The 17,175-nt window shown below is 42.0% G+C and overlaps 1 protein-coding gene across 2 annotated transcripts in view; it reads right to left on the bottom strand.

Annotated features, from left to right (window-relative positions):
* The window catches only part of LOC146613600 (ephrin type-A receptor 3-like), a 76,333-nt gene that overhangs the window by 41,507 nt on the left and 17,651 nt on the right, over positions 1 to 17,175 (bottom strand). For both annotated transcript variants that reach the window (XM_085378163.1, XM_085378164.1), the window contains exons 3-5: positions 14,200 to 14,400; positions 12,946 to 13,053; positions 12,479 to 12,830 (exon numbers count right to left, since the gene is read on the bottom strand). In XM_085378163.1, the coding sequence (XP_085234289.1) occupies positions 12,479 to 12,830; positions 12,946 to 13,053; positions 14,200 to 14,400 (661 nt within the window). The remainder of the gene's footprint in view (positions 1 to 12,478; positions 12,831 to 12,945; positions 13,054 to 14,199; positions 14,401 to 17,175) is intronic.

Below are 17,175 nucleotides of genomic sequence, written 5' to 3'. Positions count from 1 at the left end.
AGTGAGAGTGTGTGTCTGTGTGTAAGTGCGTGTGTATATATACACATCCCCGAGTTGAAGCCAGCTACTTAAAAATTGATACATCAAGCGTCAGTGGAGAAATCTGACGAGATTGAAAGTGACGTCCTTTATGGCCACCGGGGTCACATCTGTAGGTGGGTTTGTTTGTGTTCATGCGTACATGCCTGTGAAACGTGTTTTCAGTCCAACTGACATTGTTGTCACACAAAACAAACCTCAGAAAGATGGTCAAAAATAGCATACGTGAAAAAAATTATGTGCAATAAAAAGAAATGAATAAAAATGGCGGCCATCGAGCCAGGTTTACACCAAACGTGTGATACACAGAACAAAATACACAGTTCCATTACACGCTTAATGGTGCTTCACTATATAAACACATCATTTTGATTAATTGATTAACTGGAGCACAGCAAAGAGTGTGTACCTTTTAACAGCGGCAGAGGAGCATAACCCATGTGACTTTATTAACTGAAAATGTGCCGGTGACGTAAGTGATTTCAAACGTTAATAAGTGGAAGTAGCGTATGAGGTGTTGTGTGCGGTGTAGAGTTCTGTTTATAGAGACCCAAGTAAAGTGTGTGTGGAGCTCTGTGTATGTGTGTGTAGTAATGAGGAGATCTGTGTGAGATAGAGATGTCAGCATCCAGAGTCCAGCCCCCTGCTGAGATCCTCTAATCCTTAATCGGAGTTCATAACAACATTTAACACCATAATATTCCCCATTACTACTAATCCTGCCCCACACATGCACGCTCACACAAACACACAATTCCCGTGGAAGCATTCTGGGTTAAGAAATATCCCAAAGAAAGAAGGTATGTGCCTTATTTTAAAGTCAAGTTTGACACAAATCTATATGAAATTATTGGCAAAACTGTCACCTGCAAGCACAAGTTGCATTGCAGAGTGCATAGGCTCATTTGCAAACACACTAAAGCTGACAGCAATGCTAATGTAAATGTTTGTTCACTAGCATGCTGGGATTCAGTGCGCTAAAAAAATACATTTTAATGACTCATTCGAATATTTGTAGACTCTGATTTTTTAACATCAGAAAGATTTACTTGTTCTAGCAGGAAAGGCTACTGAAAAAAAAACAATATATTGCAAATAGGAAACAAACAGAACAGACGTTGCCAGTATCAAGGGATATTTGCTGTACATGCATTTAGCTGCATAATTACAATAAATGAAGAAATGCCATATGAGATGAAAATCTATGTGTATAGACAGTCCATCCCACCATAGAAAAGGTGTTAAAATACACTGCCAAGATGTTTATGATAGAATCCATTTATTTACAAATGTAGGACTACGAGGGATATGGCTTATAGAAAAACACCTCATAATTAATCAGAAGCATATCTGTTCTCTGTGAGTGACAGTTCTGGAAATGCTCTGCTGTTAAAGACACGGGCCTTGAGGTTTTAGTGTACAGTGAGTTTACATTACTGACACCCAGTTCAGCTGCTACTGCTCAACACATGTGAGTGAAGCTCACAGTGGGGTTATTCTTGAAAGTCTGATGTTTTCTTTGGAAGCACATGATGTATAGCAGCAGTTGCTTTTAACAGACTCTGGCAAGTTAGGATCACATGTTTGCAGAGCGGGCATGAGCCGTGACCACATGGAAGCCATAGACCTCTATGATTGATGCCTCTGGACAGACCCTTACTCTATTTATGGCGTCTTACAACTTCTCTGACATGCGTGCGCATAAAGGCACAAGACCACTGTGGATATGAAATGGTTTGTGATGTCCAGTACATGAAGCACATGAGTACACCCAGGCTGATTTCTGATCTACTCTCTGTCCCTTGGACATCAGCCAATTACTGAGAGCGGCCAAGGGGAACTACAGGATGAAGCCCTCTCTCTCTTCCTAATTCTCTCCATATCTGTCTTTTTTATGCCTTTCTTTGTTTCTGTTTTTCTCTAACTTTCTGTGTCCCCTACTGTCTGTCTACTTATGTTTTACTTCCATTCTCACCATCTCTATTTGATTCTCATTATGCATATATGTGTGTGTGTGTGTGTGTGTGTGTGTGTGTGTGTGTCAGAGAGAGAGTGAGAGAGCAAAAGAAAGACTGCGTATGTATGTGTGTCTTTATTTCCCAGTGGGCTGTCTGTCATACTTTGACCCTGACCTTCTCCAGAGCTCTTGCACAAATATTTACTCTCTCGCTGACAGGCACACACACATACACAAACCGCTCAAAAAAAAAAAAGAAAAAAGAAAAAAAAATCAGGGAAAGAGAGCGAAACAGAGAGAGCTCAATTTCAGTACAATTAAAGCAAACCACATCTACACAGAAACGCACTTTTCTAGTGGTAACCCAAGATGATGGCACGCTAATTTTGAGCCTGGGTGATTATCTTGCTGTCTAAAAACAGATAAAATAGATCCCAGGTGCATGTGTGTTTCTGTGTGAGTGGGGTCATGGGCGAGGGACGGAAAGAAAGAGAGGGAGAAAGCATGACAGGCCAATAGAAGTCTGCTGGGAGTTTGACTCACAGTCTGAATAACTTATTCTTCTGTCTGTTTTGCCATCAAGATAAAAGGCTGTAGGAACACAGCATCTCCTTTTGAACAAAGCCCACCAGACCGACACAAAAACACACGCAAAGAACAAACTTTTACTATTAACACACAACTTTTTGCCTCAGTAGCCACGTGCAGCTTAAATATCTTCATTAAAACATTACACACACACACACACGGCAGTAAACGTGCCCAGAAGAGTGTGTGTAGGAGGGGCAGTGAGCCTCCTTTACTCATCCACGTTATTTTCAGTTCATCACTCTCAATAATTCATTTTCTGAGGCAGGCAAGGAAAGGAGAGCCCTGTGGCTGTTTCTCTGTGTCAGTCATAAACACACTCTGCCAGATGTACCTGTCATGTGGGACGCCATATTTTCACTGCCTTTAATCTGTGTGTGGGCAGTGGATGACTTTGTCAGCCAAACTCGCAGCAAATCGAATTGAGATAGCACAAATTTGCACTTGTATGTTTCAATCTCTTTCAAAGTTGCAGACCGCAACATGGTTAGGATTTAGAAAGAGCTAACACTAAAGCAGCAGAAAAACAATGTTTAAGCTTCCTGCCTTCCTCAAGGTCACACTGGATCAAAAAAGTTTTTATTGTTAGTTTCTAAGTGTGTGCTTATTTATGATACCTCTATTTCTCTCTGTGTGTCTGTGCTTCAATCTATATCTGAGAGATAAAGAGTTGCCTGGTTAAGAGTAAAGTGTTCCATAAATACATCCCCTTACTATATGTATGCCCCTTACTCAAGGTAAAGCAAGTCAAGGTTGTCACGGGAAAAATACCAATGCATGTTTTACATTTAAAAAAATGCTCAATTCAGTCCTGCAGAAGCTTTTTATCTGAATAAATATCGACAAAACAATTAGATCTCCGGCCAGATCAACAAATGAAGCAGCCTTGAAAGCTAATGACACCCGTAGACCTAAATGATGTCCTTTTAGCATGGGAATGCAGCTGGGTGGCAAGAAGCCATAAGGAGAGGACTGTGCCATTCATGCTGCTATTTTCAGCCTAATTTAAATGATTTAGACTCAAATTGTATGTTTGCAGTTTGTTTGTTTGGAGATGTTAGTCTCTTGTTCTTCAACAACAATTCTTTATAACCTATAATACATTCACGAGTACAACGAAACAGTGTCCTTGGGTTGTCCTTGTTGCTCTTGGAAAATAAAATAGACAAACAGACACCATTAGAAGTTTAGCATAGCAAGCAATGTGCACACGATATACTGAAGTTTTTCAAAACTTGATCAGCTAAAATATCGACAAAAACATTTAGGTGTGATTATTAGGTAAGTTCTAGAGGTTTATGGAGGATCTATCACGTAGCGTTCTCATTTAGTCACACAGAAAATTACAATATTAGAAAGAAACTCCAATGATCACATGACCCCCTATGAGCAAGTGCATGGCGACAGAGGGAAGGAAAAACTCCATTTTAACAGAAAAAAGATTGTGGAAGGACCAGACTCAGGGACGGACGCCCATTTGCTGTTGGGTGTGACCAGAAGGAGACAGGATAATAGACACACTATGGGAGGGAGTGTTTAAACACAGTAATAAACACACACCTCTAGTGCAGCCTAAACCTTTTGCAGGGATGTTCAGGTCACTGGATCCAGCCCTAACTATCACGATAAGGAATGTATTACTAAATATAGTTTTATGCCTAATCTTAAAAGTAAAGTGTCTCTTTCAGGAGGGTGGCCTGATAGCTGAAGGCTCTACTTCTTATTTGACTTTTAGAAACTCCAGTAAATGGTATAAGACAGTAATGTCTTTGTATCCAGTTTTGCCAAGACTCCATGAAAAAGTATTTTTTTCATAATGTTGACAAGCAGGCAAAAAATACCGAGTTCTCCTTTTCAGACCACTGACATTCACCTCTGTCTGCAAATTCTTTGCCTCGCATCTCTTCCCAGAAAAAGGCAAATCATTTCCAGTAAACAGTTTTTACTACCTAGACAAGGCGTCCTTCAAGCCAACAGGCATCGCTGAAAATTTCTACCTATACCACTACAGCAGCTGGTCTGGAAAGCAATATTTATAACAAAGAGAAAATTAATGATGTAACTATGCGCTTTGTTCTTGCTCTTTGTTCCGTCTAATGCTGCAGCTGAAAAGTCCTTTGGAATCTTTGTGAATGTTACCTTCTGGCTGTGAAACAATAGTACAGCTGTAATAAATAGAAAAGCAGCAGCGAATTGAACTACATCTGTACAATGAAGCTGAACAACCAGGCCTGTGCAGTGCCAGACCTATCAACCTGACAGGCTGATCGTACATCTGGAAGTAATCCATAAACTAGAAAGAGAAAGAGGGAGGGATGAGGGGAAAGGGTCAATGGCCGCCTTCCTGTTCTTGTGCTTCCTGTTCAACAAACCCACTGGCTACATGCAGGCGCCTTTGATTTTAAACTGAGAAAACTGGAGACTGATTCAAGACCATAGAAATGTGTAAATTATGAGCTTTCCCATGAGTGCGCACATGTTTATCCCTAACTGGAACTCAACGGCATATGGAAGATGCCAATTAATGGGAACTGTACCCAAAGGAAACACACTCTCCCCTCTATACCTCTCCTCTCTCTCTCACTGCTTCCGTCTGTGGGGAATAGTGCTAAATAAGGACGTGAAGAGTTGAAACATGCGTTAACAGTTTCTCAGTCCTTGGCCTGCTTTTTCTCTTTTCCTCTTAGGGTTTGTTCACACGGTTCAACCCACTGCACCAGACTCAGCTATACAATGTCCCGTCACTTCAAAGCCACCTTTGTGTCCTCTGGTTTTGTTGCTTCAAAAGGCACAAACGCCACCTTGGTGTTAAGGTGGCATTTGGCAGCTCGTCTTATGTGTGGCGAGTGATCAGCCATCGCAGACGAAGCGCTTTGCGACTGTGCATGAATAGACATTATCTGGGTCAGTGTTGTGTGGGTATGTAGATGGGGACTACGTGTGTATGGAGGATATAGCGAGAGCCTAAGCCTTTGTGATTTCATGTCATTTATTCAAACACAAAAGAGAGGAGATGAGAAAGAGGGAGAGGGGAAAAGGGATGGAGTTAAGGAGGGACATGTGAGAGAGAGGAGATAAAGGAGAATAAAGGAGTAATGAAGGAAAATGTGGCTGTCATTAACCAAATAAATGAACAGGGAAGTCAGACAGCCAGTGCAGCAGAAAGGCACGCACTCGCACAGACAGGTAGAAGGACAGAAAACTGGCCTCCACTTGGCACATGTATCCGTTTGTCCTTTAAGAACATCTGGATCGTAATAACACCCTGCTTCCTAACACTTCAGTAGCTTGCTGCCCCCGTGCCTGCAGCAGCGTGCACACGTACACTTCATATACTGTATGCACACAAAAATCTTCTGACTAGCTGTCTAAATCCTTCTGTTAGCCGCCCACTACCTTCCTATCCACACCTACATGCTCTCAAGCTCCCTGAGCTGCCAGCATGAGAACAGCAATGAAATAAGAGGTGTGTGTTTGTGTGTGTACATGTGTGTGAGACATAACATACAGTAGGGAGCTCTTGACCTTCAAAAGTCTGTATCTGATCAAAATAAAATGCTTGCTTTACCCACTGCTTCAACTGTCCACATTAGCCATTCACACATGCACACACACCCACTCTTCTGCTGTTGAGGGTAGAGGGAATAAAAAAAAGAGGTAGGTTTCCTACTGAGCTTTCAGCATACACATGCGCACACACACAAAAGCTCAGTCTCTTTCATAGGTGTGAAGATTAGCCTTTCCCTGTGTCTGCTCCCTCTTTAGACCTTTCATTATGAAGGGAGGACTGAAATCCTCTTATGAGATATAAAGTGTAAAATTCTATTGTAAATATGCTTCTGAGCATTATGCATTTTCCTGATACTTTTGCATGTCCAAAAGTCTTGGAATATCTCCATGTTTCCCCAAACATCTGATTTGTCTGATTCACTGAACGCCTGAGTCGGGGGGATTTTTATTTCTACGTTGACTGACTTTTGTACACTATGTATGAAAGGACAAATTTGTCATTGGATCAACAACAATTTGTCTTTATTACAAGCACTTCAAAAAAGCTTTCGTTTGTAGGATTCAGTCGAGCAAAGATTTCGGTTTTGCTCTCTTTGCATCCTCAGTGATACCAAACATGGTTACCTCCATTCAAAAATGCCCCAACAACAAACATCTTTGCATATAACCACCTACATAACACTCTGTATGTTTCACTATTTTATTTATGCAATGATTGTAAGAAATCCATCCATCCATCCATCCATCCATCCATCCATCCATCCATCCATCCATCCATCCATCCATCCACTGTAACCCCCAGGACACCTGGGAAAGGCTGTCACCTCACTTCTCTAGACGTTGAAGTGGTGTATTAAGATATATAACAAGTTATTTGTTGAGTTTGAGAAGCTCGTGTAGGGGATTTTATTAACTTTGATTAAGTTTCAGTCTTTATGCTAAGTTAAACAGTTTATACTCTTTTATTAATGAGTCTAACTATTAAAATATTCTGTGTAGCAACCCAGTGTCTCTGTAGTGATAAGCGATCAGATAATTCACACCAAATCAGATGCACATTGGTCTCGTTCCTCAGTATTTCGCGCTTTGGTTTCGATCCAATTGGAGAAGTGAAAAGAACAGCAGGAGAGCTGAGTGGAATCAGTATGAGGAATGTGGTGTTACTTTGAAAAGTTCCTCTTGTAAACTACTTCATGGCAGCATCAAAAAAGCAAACGAATAAGAAAAAGGGGAAAAAAGACTATCAGACAAGTGGACGGACAGACGTGTGATGCTGACCCATATTATTTTCAGCTCAGAAAGAAGGAGAGAAGAGGAAGGGAGGAAAACTTGTGTTGAGGTGACATGTGTCTGCCCTCCTTCAATTCGTCTCCTCCGTCTCTTCACATCTGAGGCAGTAATTGGTGCTGTCAGACCCACAGAGAAGGACAGAACACACGAGCGCACACGTAGGTGACACAGCTACATACATACACACCCACACACGCTCCTGCCCTTCAGCATGTACCCCTAGGGCTTAAAGCAGGAGAGGTTTGAGAGGAGTATTCACTACATCCCCTACTAGCTATGAAAGACAGAGACAACAGGAGAGGGCAAGGGAGTATGCAGTGAAAATAGAGGGGATAGAAGAAAACAGTGGCAGACAGAAACAGAGAGGGCGAGCAGGACTAGAATGCACAAGAGACAAAGGCACATAGAATAAAGAAAGCAGGAGAAGGAAAGAGGAGGGAGTGGAGGAGCGGGGCTTTGGCTACGCAGACAGAGGCTTCTGCATGGGGTGGAGAGAGACGGAGTTGAACTGACAAGGTAGTGCAAAAGCTACACAGAGGGAGAGAAGGAGAGAGAGGGTGATTATGCAACTTCAGTAGTGACAAAGCAGATGAGTATGATTTCTTGAGACTGAGCAAAGGAGTTAAAGGCCATTGCAGTAACACTGCTTTTAGTGCATGGCTGAAAACACAACTAATGGCATTACCAGAGTGCATCTACTGCCATAGCCAGGAACCTGAATCAAAATTTTTTAATGAAGGTGATCCAGGTCAGTACTAAAGGTTAGTCAGTTCCTTCTTGGTAGATGGTCCCTTCTGTTTTTAAACTTTATATTAAAAGCCCCATAAGTTTCTTATTAAAAAAAAAAAAATAGAGGGGGTATAAGACAGCATCTTCAAGAATGAACAATCAAGAATAAACTTTAATTCATCATATTGGTTATCACAATATAGAATATTTTAGTCTATGAACCAAAAAATGTTCCAGGGACTTTTGAAAGAAACTCCTTTGAAAGGTTGATACCTCTAAAAGTATTGTTTCTTGGGTCTTTCTCAGAAATAGAAGGTGAAGGTACCGAATTAAACAGTTTACTTCCAGGAAATCTCAGAAGAAATTATTCGACCTGTAAAAGTAAAGCAAATAAATCTTTGTCCCTGATTTTAATGACTGTCTTTAATAGGACTGGATAAGAGTGAGTGCCACAGGCAAGTTAGCAAAAGCCAAAAAGCATTACCGTTAATTTGTTTTGGTCCTTTAATGAGATTTCCAGGCAATAAGAAGAACATGGAGTCATATATCATCACTGTCGCATTAATTATGATAACTCAGTAAAAATATATCAAGATGACAGAAGACTGTTTACATCTCAACCTCGTGGTTTGTTTTTGCTTATGTTATTCAAAATTAAGACCACATTTCTCATGAATACCACTGTATCCTATTCCACAGTCTGTTGATATGTGTGCTGTTTATCCTGGACAATGTATTTCCCCTTATATGTCATGAAACAACCCGCCGGATTAAATCTAGCACAGTGCCCTCGGTTAACAAGATCAAAACACACATATCCATACATTTAAACACACTTAGTTTCACACACTCTCCAGGGAACGGGAAGCATTGGGTTGGAAAAGGGAAGACGAGAAAGATGAACCCATGATCTATAAATGTTTAACAAGTGCAGACAGAGGAGATAAGGGCTGCTAGGAGGAGAAGTGAGACAGAAAGAAAAATGGTGAGGTGGAAAAAAAAAAGAAGACAATGGCAGAGGAGGCGGGTGGGGAGCAAAATGGGTGGCTTGTCGAAAACGAGAGGTGGAGAACAGTCCCATAATAGAAGGAGACATCACAAAAAAGGTTAGAAAATCGATAAGGGGAGGGGAAAGAGACAGAAATTGTGAAAAAAAGCTGTAATTGGAGGTGCCTGGTGGTTGTCTAACACAGAGGGGCTAGTAATGATTCCATTAGCGCTTTGCACCGTGAGAAAGAAAAGACAGAAAAACAGAGAGAAAGGAAGGCAGAGGGAAAGAATGACAGAGAGAGAGAAAGAGAAGCCAAAGACAAGGAAAAGATTCACAGAGAACACAGGACGATAACGGTGAATGTCAAAGGTGCTAAATGGTAGAAAAGAAAAAAAAACAAGCACAGAAAAGGAACAAGAAGGAAGGAGAGAATTGAAGACATCCATTAAATGGCTCGCTCACTTGTGCTACAATGACAATTACAAAATGCCCTCCTGAAGCTCTCCCCCCGAACCTCACCTCTTCATCTCTTTGTGTGACAGCAAACGTGAGCGGATGTTTTAAATGCATTAGCAGAGTGTGTTTTCCCTATGGAAGACCTCCAGACCTCCAGACTGTTTCAGGCCAGGAACCTTTTGTTTGGAGCTGATGCAGAGCGCTGAGAGGACCCTTTAAAAGCCTGGCTGTTGTTCTCTCAGGAACACATTAAAGTGCAACGTACTGAGTTGATGTACTTTTTTTTTGTTGTGTGTCCTCTCATGTCTTTTGTGAATCCGCTTGCTAAAATGAGGCTGATTACGGATGCAGCTGCATTAGCTGGCTAAGTGAATTCTGACAAGGTAAGGTGATAGTATGAAAATAGAAGCATGTTCATGCAAACGCAGCACAGGCACAAAGTTATTTAAAACAAAAGAAAGACTGTTTCCAGGGAGTGAATTTTTGGCATTATTATGTTTGGCTGATATGTTTGGCTGACACTGGTGGGACAGCGAATTCTCCTGCTGTATGAGGAAATTTCATTGCTATGCAAATCCTTCCCATGATCCTACAAAAAATGTTTTTCCTAATACCGAGTAGGTGGCGCAGACATCCCTGCGGGAGGGAAGATCCAATTCACCACAAAGGAATTAAAATCTATTGAAAATGTTTATTTATTTGTTTATTTTTGTTCCCAGAATAACTATTACATATGAACTGAATACAGAAACCTGGCTTTCCTTCCCATGTTGAACGCAGTGGACACCTGTTTTCCCTGCAGCTCTGGTGACCCTAACCTATTAGACATGGGCCGTATATATATTCCTGACATGTGACCTCAGACTGTCAATAAGACTCCATCATTACCTTTGCACGCAACTGCAGCACACACACATACGTGCGCACACAAAAGCTAGACTGTTTAGATTTTAGAGTTTAAGCCAGCTTGTTAAATGCTCCTTTATTACTCTATTTATTCTCTCTGGAGTGAGAAGAGTCAAGAATCTGGCCGACGAGGTCATGGAGATCACTGAGGTCAAGCACCCTGCTGTGTCAGACTGACTTTAAATAGTTTTTAGTACTGTGACAAAGACCTGCGTAGTGTAAACATCTGCCAGCTAGCTCACCTGTCAAATAACTACAGTGTGTACGTTTACAAGACAGGCATGTAGCTCAACAGTCTGCGTTTCATGATTGAGATGCAGCTCGAGTTCTGCCACAATCTGCGCACATTACCAGTCTGCAAACTGCAGAGTACAGCTTGTTCTTATTCACTTGTCTCTAAGGCCCAACTGCCAAGTTTTCTGGGCGTCTTGGCTGCTGCTTCTCCCAAACAACTGAAATTGCATTATGCGCACCGATTTCAAGTCTGCAGTGATGAATATCTACGATTCCATTTTCTTTTCGGCGAGGAAGTGAGCCCGTAGGGACAGGTGACAGCATGAGCTTAATACAGCTTGCTCACTCAAACGCATGCATGCACAGTATGTACACACAAACTCACACATGCTGCACACACCATCTGGGGAGTTTTACAACTCAATAATCTGCTTCCTAAGGCATACCTTTTCCTCCCCTCCTGCAACACAACACACATCAATAAGCAGTTTCTCACACACACTCATACTGCTCGCCTCTACTTGAGAAGGGAAAATGAGACGTTCAGCTCTGTCAGACACACACACACACAAAAGAGGAGATGCCTTAAAGCAACTTCTACTCTTTCCTCTACAAAAGCTGTTTTCACTGTACTGGGAGGGATGACACACACACACACGCAGTTAAAAAAAAAACCACATTCACACAGAGTGTGTCCCTAACCTAAATACATAGAGTCATTGTCATTCCATCCTCTGTGTCACTGCAAAATTCACTACAGTGTATCTGCACGCAGAGGCAGCCACATAGATATGTACACACTTTTATACACAACACCACTTCCAAAAAAGTGGGGACACTGTGAAAAATGTGAATCAAAACAATAAAATAAACTGTAAATCTTTTAAAACTACTCACAGTACAACCTTTGAAAGTGAGATACTTCAGTGTTTTGGGAAAAACATGAGCTTATTTTGAATTTGATGGCAGCAGCGTGTCTCAAAAAAGTTGGGACTGAAAGTAGCAGCAAAATGGTGCAGCGAGAGTGCAGACAGGGACTAGAAAGAGAGCATATTTCTACCAAACTGGCTTTTCTTTATCGACTCTCTTTTAAATTTAGAATTCTCATTGTTTACAAGGTTTTGAATAATCAGGCCCCATCTTATCTTAAAGACCTCATAGTACCGTATCACCCCCATCAGAGCACTTCACTCATAGACTGCAGGCTTACTTGTTATTCCTAGAGTATTTAAAAGTAGAACGGGAGGCAGAGCCTTCAGCTTTCAGGCTCCTCTTCTGTGGAACAGCTCCCAGTTTGGATTCGGGAGACAGACACATCTCTCTGCATTTAATCATTAGTTATTATTAATCTCTGTCTGTCTTCCACAGTGTGTCTTTGTCCTGTCTTCCTCCACTCACAGCCAATGGCAGAGGTGCCCCTCCATGAGGCTGGTTCAGCTGGAAGTGTCTTTCTGCTAAAAGGGAGTTTTTTTTTCATTCCCTCTGTCGCCAAAGCGCTTGCACATAGAGGTCATCTGAGTGTCGGGGTGTTCTTTGTATTATTGTATGGTCTTGTACTTTACAATATAAAGCACCCTAAGGAAACTTTGTCGTGATTTGCTGCTATATAAATAAAAATTACTTGAATTGAACTGAATTGAATTAATCACCAAAACATGTCAGCACCTCACTTTTTCCTCATTTGTCCTGTCTCTGTCTGTCTCTCCCACACAAATGCACAAACACTTGCACGCTTACATTCTGTCCCCTACATGCCTGAGGACCCCAGCCCCACTCACGTTGGCACATGTCCTTGTTCTCTTCGAAGCCTGGTTTGCACACACACCTCCCGATGGGAACCAGCCATCCGCCGTCTGCACTGCAGTACATCTTGGGAGGCTCAAACTCCTCAGAGGCGTTCACACACACACCGTGCACCTCAACCAGTGCCGTTTCTCCACCCGTTATTGTGTCAGGAAACTGGGCCAAATTTAGCACAGTGAGTGGACATTTCTTGTAGAAGACCCTCACGGAGACCAGAGCAATGCAGGCGCCCAGGTCCTGGAAGGCCAAGTAGAAACCCTTTTTACTCAAGTTGTTGATGGTCCGCACTTCCGTGTTTAGCTTCATGACACGGTCGCCAACGTCCACCTGTGAACAAAAGATATATTTTACATGTGAGTTTGGTGAATGGGATAATGCAATCTTTAGCAAACTGAAAGCAATTGAAAGTGTTCTTATGCTCTCTCTGTGCGAGTATCCATACCTGTGTAAAGCTCTCATCTGCAGCAATAGTGTCAATTTTGATGTACTGACTTTCCTTGATAAACCACAGGTTTGCATTGTTGGACTCATAGTAGTACATGTTGAATGTCTGCAAAAACAAACAGCATCCATCAGAACGACGCACAGTTAACCGAGACAGATAAAAAGTATGAGCGGGTCCATCCAATGTGAAATTTTAACAAGCCATCCACTGTTCTGCAGCTCTTCAGCAGCTTGTCTCCGTATCTCAGTGCATCTGTCTGGATTGAAAGTCAGCAACGCTGTCTGCAGCTTCATGAGAGCGCAGCTCTAAACTGTCACATTAAGCCCATTATTTATTCTGGAGATGTAGTAAGACTGAAAGGCATATAAGGGACAGACGAATTGAAATGTATACAGAACAGAGCAGTGTTATAAGAGAATGGAGGGCGGGAAAAAGATTAATAAAAAGAACGAAAAAAGCCTGTAGAATAAACTTTGATTTATTCTCCAGCTATTGCTTCGTGTTATTTTTCTGTGTTTCCCTGTTTGTGTTTAGTATTCTGACTGGAAACGGATGAAAAATAAGTTATTTTGTATTTTTTAACTACATTACAGTAACTAGATTACACACACCTCCTTTTGACAGACCTGTTGATAATACACATGTTAACAACCTTCATATAAGAACAGGAAACACACAGAATGGTGAGGCGATGGTCTTAAATATGCCTTAAATGTGCTTCCATTCATACAATTCACAGCACAGCAATAAATAAACTGCATTTAATGTGTCTAATTTGTAAATGATCTACTTAGTGGTCTAATTAAGATGTATCTACTAAGTCACACATTTGAGGAGTTAAAGAAGATGCTGCAAAAGCTGCCGAGCACAGTGGATAGTCAGAGAATATTCTGCGGGAGTGCAAACAACTGCAAACAAAAAACCACTCAACTTGAAATATAACTTACCCGTGTGCTATTGATCTAAAAAAAAAAAAAAAAAACACTAAGGAAATGTATTCTTTTTTCTTCTTACTTCACACCAAAAATATTTCAAAGAGCAGACAGCTACACAGCAGAAGCCACGGAGCCTATCAACACTCAATGTTTTGCTCAGGACGAGTGGGCAAACGAGCGGAATAAATGCAACAGGAGGCCTTAAACACAAACACACACACCAGCTGCATCGGCATTTGTTATCTAACCGAAAAGCCCACATGCTGATCATGTGTTTATGAAGCTTGCTTGTGCATTATGCTTGTGTGATGCAAACCTCTTTGCAGGTACCAGGGACCCCGGGTAGACTGTTACAGTCTCTTAGGGTGAATTTGATCTCAATGTGGACGCGCTGCGCTTCTTCCCGGCTGATGTGGCGCGTTCTCAGCCAGTTGTTTTGGTTGGCTTCCATGACGTTACACACCTGGTAGGTCCTCATCGGGGTATTCCTCTCATCCATGACACTGATCTCCTCCCACTGAGAATAAGAAACAGGAGGTAAATAGAGATGATTTATAATGATGTTTTCATTTGCTAGTTTAGCTTTTTCAAGCATATTTGGGACATTGCATATTAAAATAATTCCATTATTTAGCTTGGGGGCAAAGAAAGAATTAGGGTAAAAGGAGAAAGATTGCATGAAGCTGCAAAGAAGAGGGAGGGAAGAAAAAAGGAAGAGAGAGTGAAAGGGGGAGTAAGTGGATGAGTGATGAGGGGATGGAGGAAGGAAAAGAGAAGTGATGAGGGCTGCTGAGAAGTATTTGTGTTAAAGGGGAAATCTCTTTAACTAAAACATAAATTTCAAATCAAAGAGCAAGGGAACGTGAAACTGAGTCAGGGTGACGCTCAGCGGCACTGGGCCCAGGCTGACAACAGCACCACTCCCTTTCATCGTTAGCGCATGGACAAAGAGGATCTCAGTTTTAAATACTGGTTACAGGGAAACTGGGTCTAAGTTCAATGAACTGTGGTTTAGTGCAAAGCAACACTGCTCTGCAAGTTCTGTTTTCATGTATGGGTGACTATGAGTGATGATGTGTGTCAAGATCACTGAAGGACTGTCTTTGTCTATGCTGCACGTGTTCGCAAAGTGGGTATGTTTTTCCTGAAGTGAACGGGCGATTTAACGCTTAAGAGGTAGACGTGTGTGTGAGACGTGCAGAGAGAGAGAGAGAGAAAGACAGAGAAGGAGAGAAAGAAGGAGTAGGTAGGACAGAGCTACTTTGTCTCCCATCATCCACTACCATCTGTTTCCACTTCTGACTACGGCTGTAATTGAGAACACTTCTCGCATGAGCAGGAAAACATTTCTATCTACTCACACATAGACAAGCACCCACATGCGTATACCACTCTCAGACAGACACACAAAGAAAAAGAACATTTTTATTCCTTAAAGAAAAGGAAAATAAACCAATGTGGTTTCATTCAGTGTCTCAAGATATCTGATCCATTCAAGAGGACGCTAACTCAATTTTCTTTGACACACACACACACACACACACACACACACACACACACACACACACACACACAGGATAGGCTCTAGTTTGTGGCTAGGACTGAAGAGACCACCATCTTTGTTCTGAGCTCCTGTCATCATCTTAAGGCTGAAGCCTTTAAGCTCCAGAGTGACGAGCACAGAGTTACTTACATGTTCTCGTTACCCACCGTACTACAGTATACACAAATACGCTAACCTGTGCAAAATCAAACAACAGTGGACCCAGACCACGACCCACCAAGGTAAACACCAATTATCTCTGACATGTCCCAAAAGTCCAGAGAAATAAAGAAGAGACGGGCAAGGAAAGAGCCGAGTAAGCAGCAAAAATGCAGAGAGAAACTTTCAGACAAGCGAAGTCCAAGCTGAGGTTGAATTCTTGAGGTTAATCTGATGTGACAGCCCAACAACCCGGCAAAAGCCTGACGCATTTCACCTCGAAGTCCTGAGCACTAAAACAGAGCCACATAAAAACACACATTCTCACACACATTTGCGCTCACTCGCCAGCTCTCCTGTGCGCTCAGATGCTTTTAATCTCCACAGCCTCTTCTACTGTGTATGAATTGGAGCTTGAACAAAACCAGCTCTCTCTTGATCCTGACCTTAACAGTACTTCAACAGACAGAGAAATTCGAAGAAGAAGAAGAAAACAAGAGAATAAGAAGAAAAAGAAGAAGCAGAGGATTATTTAAGATGCTACAGTCAGCTGACACAAATGTCCCTGACAGGCAGTTAAGAGTTGGAGATTATACACAGCATAAAGGACGTATTACAGCTCGACGATTTTACAAACGCAGCGGCTGAGACTCGCTGTGATCAGCTGCACTCGATTCAACTGAAAGAACAAAAACGTAAGACCGAGGGAGGAAAAAAAATGAAGAAACACAGTGAGAGAAAGAGAGAGAGAGAGGAATGAATGTTGGTAAATAACAGGCACGACTGGCAGCTAAATAGATCCATCTGTGCAGAGCGGAGACCAGTCGGACATCACAGGACGGTCACACATACCCACCCACACAAATACACAAAGCTGAGTCCCCGGGGAGGGGTGATTAAAGCATTTATGGGAATAGTCATTGAGGGATAAAAAGGGCTTTATAATGTCTTTGTTTATTTCTTTGTAGGCAGAGATTGGAGTGGCTGGATTGCTGCCACTTCCTGTTGAGCAACTTATTTCCCTGCTCGCAAAGTCTGCTCGTTGTCACTTCTGCCGGGTGTGAGACGCAGGTGTGCTTAGGAAGTTGAGAACAACCGGGCTTTGCTAATTTGCTAATGATACAGATACGTCACACAACTGAGAGAAAGTCTCCTAAAAATACAACTGAGGAAACGTTGGGATAGGCTCAAGGGCTTCAGCTTTCTTGTTTAAGACGCAAGTGCACAAACACAAACACACATGCACACACAACTTATAACTATTGCCAGGGCTTTGTTGGCTCAAATTGAAACCCTCCTCCCTGAACTCTTAATCACCTCGGCCAATCAGCGCAGAGCCAGCTTGATTGCTTTGAAGTGAAGCAGAGACGTCGGCTCAGCGTTTAGATTCAAGCATTCACCGGCTTAACATAACATCCCTCCTTCTGCAATCATCTGATGGGTACACCTATGAGGACATAATTGGCCGCCAAACTCTGGAACAAGCTCTGGCTTAGCGAGGGGGAGAAAAAAAAAAGAAAGACAAATGACAGGGTAGGGGATAAAAAGTTGAGAATTTATGTCAGGGGACCAGTGAGGGCTGGGGAGCCT

Source organism: Diplotaxodon limnothrissa, linkage group LG18, assembly GCF_057381915.1.
Source record: "Diplotaxodon limnothrissa isolate DT_005_m linkage group LG18, D_limnothrissa_male_GT1.1, whole genome shotgun sequence".
NCBI lineage: Eukaryota > Metazoa > Chordata > Actinopteri > Cichliformes > Cichlidae > Diplotaxodon > Diplotaxodon limnothrissa.
The sequence above is the reverse complement of the archived record's forward strand: the minus strand, read 5'-3'. Positions and strand labels throughout refer to the sequence as shown.